This window comes from Cucurbita pepo, chromosome 11 (assembly GCF_057944985.1).
Source record: "Cucurbita pepo subsp. pepo isolate OVF chromosome 11, ASM5794498v1, whole genome shotgun sequence".
Classification (NCBI taxonomy): Eukaryota; Viridiplantae; Streptophyta; class Magnoliopsida; order Cucurbitales; family Cucurbitaceae; genus Cucurbita; species Cucurbita pepo.
The window spans coordinates 3,554,397-3,562,359 of NC_141808.1; the positions used below are offsets into that span (position 1 = coordinate 3,554,397).

General features: G+C 36.7%; 1 protein-coding gene across 2 annotated transcripts; it reads right to left on the reverse strand.

The window, feature by feature from the left end:
* Positions 1-729: 729 nt before the first annotated feature.
* LOC111805326 (diacylglycerol kinase 7) lies at positions 730-6,496 on the reverse strand. Of its 2 annotated transcripts, XM_023690346.2 has the most exons (12): positions 5,829-6,483; positions 5,411-5,533; positions 5,174-5,311; positions 5,001-5,086; positions 4,697-4,784; positions 4,412-4,487; positions 3,346-3,428; positions 2,638-2,708; positions 2,340-2,417; positions 1,801-1,888; positions 1,304-1,420; positions 730-1,182 (listed from the first exon to the last, which is right to left on the reverse strand). In XM_023690346.2, exons 1-12 carry the CDS (start codon positions 6,195-6,197, stop codon positions 1,024-1,026), a joined length of 1,476 nt encoding a protein of 491 aa, XP_023546114.1. In that variant the 5' UTR covers positions 6,198-6,483; the 3' UTR covers positions 730-1,023. The 2 variants fall into 2 exon arrangements, with proteins under 2 accessions (XP_023546114.1, XP_023546115.1); XM_023690347.2 differs by lacking the exons at positions 730-1,182; positions 1,304-1,420; positions 1,801-1,888 and adding an exon at positions 1,895-2,239 and having other exon boundaries at positions 5,829-6,496.
* Positions 6,497-7,963: the final 1,467 nt, after the last annotated feature.

Below are 7,963 nucleotides of genomic sequence, written 5' to 3' on the forward strand. Positions count from 1 at the left end.
TATTGGTTCCATCAAATTTTTCTACTTCGAGATTGGAACTCCACACTCTCGATCCACGTCGTGATGGTTCGGCCATTTGCAATAATTAATCTGGATGTAACTCAAAAACACAATTCTTGAAAACTGATTTTCAAGAGAATAAACACGATTGTGAGCACGTCTAATGGTCGATGAGGCCCAAACTTTCACAATACCCCCAAATACCACAACAATGCTCTGATACCACTTGTTGTGCGCCGAAAGCGGAACAAATGTACTCACAACACCAAAGTTATTCAAGACATACAATATGACACTCAAAACTTGATGATTTCAACAGCAGAAAGAATGGCATTATATAGCCTTCTGTTAAACCTAAAGATAAACTAACAAGCCAAAAAAAAGACCTTGAGAATAGGTCTTGGTCCTAGAGAATAGGGCTTATGACAGTGTTCAACACCCAACAGGGTTGGGTTGGAAATATTTAAAATTGCCTGACAGAATTGAAACGGTTTGAGGATGAAGCTTGAAATTGAAAGAAGAAACCCTAAACCCCAATGGAGAATGCCATGGCGTGGTGGGCGTGGCTGCCAATAAAAAAAACTAGTTACCAATCAAAAGCATTTTTGGCCTTTACAGAGTTCATCACAAACTCATCATTAATATACCATAAATTGAACGGAGAGAAATAGAATACCATAAATTGAACGGAGAGAAATAGAAGGGAACAGAAAATAGAGAGATGGGAGCTTTCATGAACTCTCAAATGAATTAATATCACACAGTAGAAATAATAAATACGTTTTGAGGCTTTTGGACACTATCACAACTCATTTGTAGTTCAGCCAACAATCCCAACGACAACCACATGTTCTTCCCCCCAAAGGAATCTGAAACAGCGAACTCTCCCACACCTAAACAATTACTTGTTGAATGTAGAACATTTACAGTCCTTCAAAAGGACGATCGACCCGACGACTTTACATTAAGGGTTATTCCTAACAGTATGAACTAAACAGCAGCATCAACAATATACCTCTCAAATTATTCTCCACTGATCATTAGTGATTGGCATGGTACCCTCTTGATTTCGACAAAAGTCGAAAATTCGTCATTCATCGGTTGCTTCCATGGCTCTCCATCCATCTGCAGAAATGCATTTCTCCATTCTCCACCTCGAAGTTCGAATCGAATTGCTGCAGCCTGTATGCAAAAACAATTTTACCAACATTTTTCAATTTGCATCCATTCCCCTATACTTTCCTTCAACTCTTCAAGAGTTTTGACTAATAATTTGATTAATAAACCAACATGGTTGAATTACCTGAACAATATGTTTAGCAGAGATGAGCTCTCCCATGACAAGTGATGCATGCCATCCTTGCTTTAGACCAAAAACTTCTAGAAGTCCATCATCAACATGTGCCTCCACAAACCCTCTCTAAAGACAAAATAAAAAATGTGAAAGGTAAGTATTCCTTTCCTGGAAGTGGTATTTATGGTTTTCAATAACGAATTTAGAAGTAGAGAGAAATATGGCAGGTTACGGTAGGATATTATAATACCATACACAGATGAACTACTAAACTTTTTTTTTACTCCGCTCTCTTCCAAAGCAACCTCAACAAGGAATGTGATTCCAAAATGAAAATCTAGGTAAACTCCTATTCCTCAGGACAGGAATCACAATAAAAAGGGCCAATGCAATAAACAGAAATTATATCCTGTTTAGAGTCCAAGGGGAATTGGGCTAGATAATAGAATCTAATTGTAAAAAAAAAAAAAAAAAATTAAAAAAAGAAAAAAGAAGGAACTATATACCTTTTCCATATATTCTGGGGACAGATTTCCCCAAGGATGTCTGCCACTACCATAGTTGTTGAGATTCAAAGCAACCAGAGATCTTACACTGCAGGAAATGATTCACACAATAAGGTAAATGCTTATAGTTAGGAAGCAAAAATCGCCTCGCCTCGAATTCAAAGAACTTAATCAGACTTCAATCGCATCATATTGGGTGCTGGCTAGTGCCAACAAATTTCCTATAGTGGAAAACACTTCAAAGCATTGCATGAATGGTTCTACCTCACCTCTTCGAACTCACCCTTTCCTCATAACCAGATAAAAACACAGAAAAATAGCAGGGTTATACTTGTAATATCTGCAAAAGGTTAGATACTCCTAACAGATGCTGTTGCATCCATTAGGCTGCCACATAGCAGCTACCCAGTTAATCACCACCATAGTCCTTTCAATGAAACTGTTTAATAAACAAAATTCTGTTTATTTCTATCATATTGAACGGATGAACTCAAAAATGCCATATAAAATACAAGTTAAGCCGAGAGAGCGCATGATACCTCGAGGGGATTGAAATGTGCTCCCAATCTGAACAATTGATCTTTTTGACATGCATCCTTAGGATGTTTTTAAGGCCCCTACAACCAGAAAAAAATTCTTAGAAAATCTGATATGCATGTGTTCTTGTTTTCTATATTTTTAAAACTCATTTTCAATTCACAAAGCAACAATGCTAAAACCCATTCTTTGTTAACTTCTTTTGAGGGGAAAAAAAAAAAGATTATCTGAATCAGGAAAAATATAGTCCAAAAACTGTCAAATTAACCTAAAACGAAACTTCTCGTGAGAATATCTAACCTTAAACTCGGATCACTAGAGCAAGGCGTGAAGAACCAGCCTTGACCACAACTATAGCCAGAATAAATCAGCTGCAATAGGAGATGTATTAGTTAAACTCATCCTTTACATTTCAATAGAAAAAAACATCGAACATATTGAAAAAATCAACTTCAAAAATGTCCTAAAATCTTTTAAGGAACTACATTATAAATCCATCAAGTCCTGGTGCTTTATCATTCCCCAGAATTTTCATAGTTTCCACTATTTTGTGTCCTCAAAAAGTTTTTCCAGCTTTGATGGATAAAGAATGACCTCCCTTTGCCACCTCATCCACCTTGACTTTCCTTTCATCCCAAAAGAATCGAAGGAAACACAAAATTCATTGTCTGTTGTTTTAATTCATAAATAAAGTGAATAAAGGAGACCTGTATCAATTGATTAAGTACTCCAATTTTCCAAGTAACTTTAAAGTTCAACATTTAGTGATTCCTTTTGACTTGAAAGATAAGCCGAAAAATAAAAAAGAGCGGCACAATTCTGGTAATATTGTAACTATATGACGATCATCTCATGTTTTTATCTCAATGCAAGATAATTAGTCTCGACTTCATGGGTCAGACCGACTTCTAGAAGGAGGAGATGTTTGAAGTTGAGGAAGAATAAGACTAATACAGACGTTGAAATAGAATCATGTAATACTAAGAGGGGGAAAATTATCAAGCCAACCTTGTTGGCAATTGGGCCTTGTGCAAGGTAAGGTTTCTCATTACGTAGATGGTGGAAGCCATAAGCAACTTGAGCATCCATTCCTGCATAATCAAAATGAATAAATAGACCTACTTACACACAAGAGACCAAACCATCAAATAAAGATCATCAAATGCAAATACCATTAGAGTTTAAAATTGTATTCTTTGAACAATGTGATACGAGAAATTAACAAATGCACTCCTTTGTTGTACTAACAAATAAAATGGCATCTGCGATAAACACATGTAAATTCAACCTCTCTTTTTGCAAGGGAGCTACTCCATCATCCGAGAAAATTATATCTCTGGTCCGAAGCTATCTCCCTTAACCGTAAGATAGAGAGATTCACCAGTGCCATCCTCTATTCAATTAAGCAGGTAGGTGCATTTTATTTAAATTTGTAGACCACGTTAGTACAAAAATGCATTTTGACACAAACCATATTTGTCAAAGCATATATTGCCCTCTAAAGAAATTCAGTTACAATAGCCTAAAGCTAGCCGTTGTTGCTCGAGCCCATTTTAGACATTTCAATGACAGTACAATAGATAGTGTGCTTGAATGCATGGGTCTTTGCAGAAAAAATGAAATACAGAAACAAGTATAACAACCTCAATTCCCATGTAAACCCTATTATCCATAAGAGATGCAGAAAATTAACAGAACTCAAGTAATGCTAAAGACTAAGCATGTATACTAAAATGGTGCAGACTGTCCATAGGCTAAATATAAAAAGTAGAGTGATAATGTACACAATAACCCTCCACTTGTTCAGGAGGGGCTTTTCTAAAACTAATTTAAAAAAAAAAAAATCAGTTTCTGCCAACAAACCGCTTTAATATCGACACAAATCAATTTCTGCATACAAAATATTTTATATTGACACTTACGTAAATGGCTGAATAAATGCATAATCCTTCAAATTTTCAAGCACATAATGGTTTTTCAAGATTTATCATTGATACGAGTGTTATTGGCTTAAGTTATAAAGTATCCATCCCTTAGTGTATGCACAATGTTTAAAAGAAAATGCCTAATATACCTATGCTAAAGTAATTATAAAATACTCCCTCATGGCAGGTTGCTTTCTCTGGTAATGCCTCCTCAATTTCCAAACTCTGCGGCCACAAACAAAAAAAAAAAAAAAAGCTTTTACCACTGAGATACAAATCTTTCTTGCCACAAGATTATTTGGAAAAGAAAAGGCAACATTCAAAGAAATATGAGATATTAAAAAGCAATGTCATTGGTAAGATTCATAGCCTATCCAGAATGTATTAAGCTAGACTATGGTAGTATTAAAAGCTAAGTAACAAAATGCACAAACCTCATCAAGAGCATGATCTTCTGTTGGTTTCATGCAATGTGGCAAATCCATATTTTCACCACACGGCGAAGATAGAAAAACTTGCCAACTGCATCAAAATATTCAGACTTATGAGGAGCAATAAATGGTTTCACTCATGCTTGCACTATGCAGAGGCACGAAGCACTCTTAGCCATTACATATACAGAAAACTGCACTATCAAAACATTTACATATGCAAATCTAAACTCAAAATCAACAGCAAATCATGAGAGCCTTAGAAGTGAGAAGACAGTACCAAATTATCCCACAAGTGAATGATTACCTATCCAATCTACGAATCTTTCCAGTGGTTGCTCTGTCGAGGGATCTTTTGATAGCTGACTTCCAGGCAAAAGGAAAAGAACCACCCTGAAAAGAGCATTGAATCGTACGAATCAAGCAATTATGAGATATATATATATAAGATCGAAATTTACATGAGAAAGGAGAACTCACCCAGCCAAAGGTTCTGGATAGGTCATTGCCAGTACCAAGAGGAATTACTCCTACTGGTGGAAGAGGCAGCCGCCCCTTTTTCTCAAGTTCTAAAAGGCAACCAAGAACCCAACCAACAGTACCATCGCCTCCAGCAACCTGCTCCGTTATCCATCGGAAAATCACTTAGTTTGAACCATAAGCAAAATTCATATTGCTACAGATCTACTGTATAATTCTTTTTCACTCTAATCATACCATGACCCTCATCTTCTCACGGGTCTCTTTGGCACAAGCATCACCAAGCCCAGCCAATAACTCGAGGCATCTCAATCCATATCTGACAAATTCATGAGGCTTCACATCTGTTAGGTCAAAAACCTGCACAGAAATTATTGACTAATCAAGACCAACGTTTAGAAGAGTCAACTCATGAGGTATACGCATACTTGTAATGTTTCATCAATCGCCAAGATCACTATAGAGATACTAGTTTTCTCATAAAGGGCAATGCATCTAACTCCCTGAATCCGAATGCAATACTTAGTATGGTAACGCACACCGAATTATGCAAGTGCACCTTCTAGTCCAAGAACTTTCAAATTCTCATACGAGCTAACAGTAATTATGACTGCATAAACAACAGAAGGATGGAAAGTATGGAAGGTTTATGAACCTGTTCTTCGCTAATTAACATCTGGAGTCTCTCCTTGAGCAAGCGGCCATGGCGACCACCACTCCGCGGATTAATGAACACCACCATCGGCGACTCTGGAGGTCCATCGTCAGTATCCTGAGCGAAGGGGGAGCCGGAGATAGAACTAGCACCAGGCAACCGGCTCTCTCCAGCGCCAGGATCCTGCAGCCGGATGGAATCTCGCATAGCAAACCGAAGATACTGCGGCATCCGGAGCTGCTTCCTCAACTTCTCCTTGTCAATCCGCATCCCCGTCAATCCACATCCCTTGAATGACTCAATCATCGAAGATCGAGCCGGGATTCGAGTTGTTGAATCGCCTCCGCCACGCGACGTCGGCGAGTCCATTACTTTTTCTCTCTTTCTTTCACTGAATCTCCAAGTGTCCGATAGAACTGGAGTTTTTCTGGATAAAATATATCTGTTAAGAAAATTGGACGATCGAGTGAAGAAATCAAATGAACAAGATTCCGGCGAAGTCACAAGAGTTGGAAAAAGGAAGAAAAAGAAGAAGAGAGAGAGAGAGAGAGAGAGAGAGAGAGAGAGAGGAAAGGGAAATTGAATTGATATGATTGGTGGAGTTGAATTGTAAATTCTAACAACCAATGACGGCGGAACGTCCGGCGGTGTTTACAATTTCCATTCTGAAAAGTCCGGCGGACAGAGTCGTGCAGACACTTATACCCTTCTACACTTCGGTTATTTACTTTTAAGTCCTCGAGTCGTCGTCGTCGTGAGCGTGTTGAAGACGCGTCTTTTGATTCTTCTTTGAGCTTTTTTTCGTTTTTTTTGTTTTTGGATTTCGAAATTAAATTGGAAACTTTTTTCCCAATTTTAATAACTAACACCTAATATTTTGTTTTTTTTTTTTTTTTAATTTATAAATACTATTTTCATCTTTAATTTTCTTTTCTTATTCATTTCCTACTAATATTTACAAAAATGAAAAGGACGTTTTTGAAAATTAATCCAAATGTAATGTCCGTTTAATAACCGTTAGATTTTTTATTTTTGGTTTTTCAAAATTAAGCTTATAAATATTCGTTCCACCTATGACCATCTTTGCCTTGTTTTCGACTTTCTAATAACATTTTTAAAATTCAAGTCTTGAAAACTAAAAATGCATACCAAAACGAGTCCTCTTAGCATACTGGAGGTCGACCAACATAAACTTGTTCCAAGTAAAGTAAACTAATTATGGAGTTCCTGTGATTGAGCCACTAAAAAGAAATGTGTATCTTGTTGGTATAAGTAGTAACTTTTGTTTCCTTTATCCCTTTCTTAGTCATCATATATTTAGGATCGCTCTCATTTGAATGTAGTTTCAGTTCATTTATGTACCTCTCATCTACTCGGGTGTCACATAAATAGTGAACACAAGCACGACTTTCAAAAATAAAAAACAAGAAATGAAATAGGTATCAAACGAGCCTATAATTTTTATCTCTCTTCTTTTAGCCCGGTGAAAGTTGGATTCATTAGAGATTTTTTCGAATGGTGTTATTTCAATCTCTTGATTTCTTAATTTATAGAGATTTTTCGTTCAATCTCTTTATTTAACAAGATTAAATGGTTTAGTAATGATCTCCTCGTCGTAACACCATTTTCTACTATGAATCTTTTGCCCACAATATCTAAATATTAGGTTTTGCCCACATATTGATCCTCGAAAAAATAAAAAAGTTTGGTTAGTAGTTAAAATAAACGAGCTAAGAGTTTGAAAAGTCCAAGATGTTTTTTTTTTTTTTTTTTTGTCTCTTAGGGTTGACTAAATTGGAGTATCCACGCCTCTCTCGACATTTGTTTGATCCTATCGACCATTGTCCTTGGTCTAAATGAGCCTAACCCATTTAGGTCTTTGTTGATTTTGAGTTTCCACAATTTTCGACTTGGCCTCGACCAAGTAACTAAACTTACCCCCTAAAATTGCCCCCTCTCGAGGTAACTTCCCTCGACCTCTAAGCTCCGGCCTAGGTCAAGGGTTTGATGGTTGTAGTGTTTCTAGCAAATTTTCGTTGTTTAAACACCTCAAGTCTCACCCAATAATCTAAGTCATATTAATTATATCCTATGGATAATAACTTAAAAGAATATTATACTACTTTGAGGCTTAG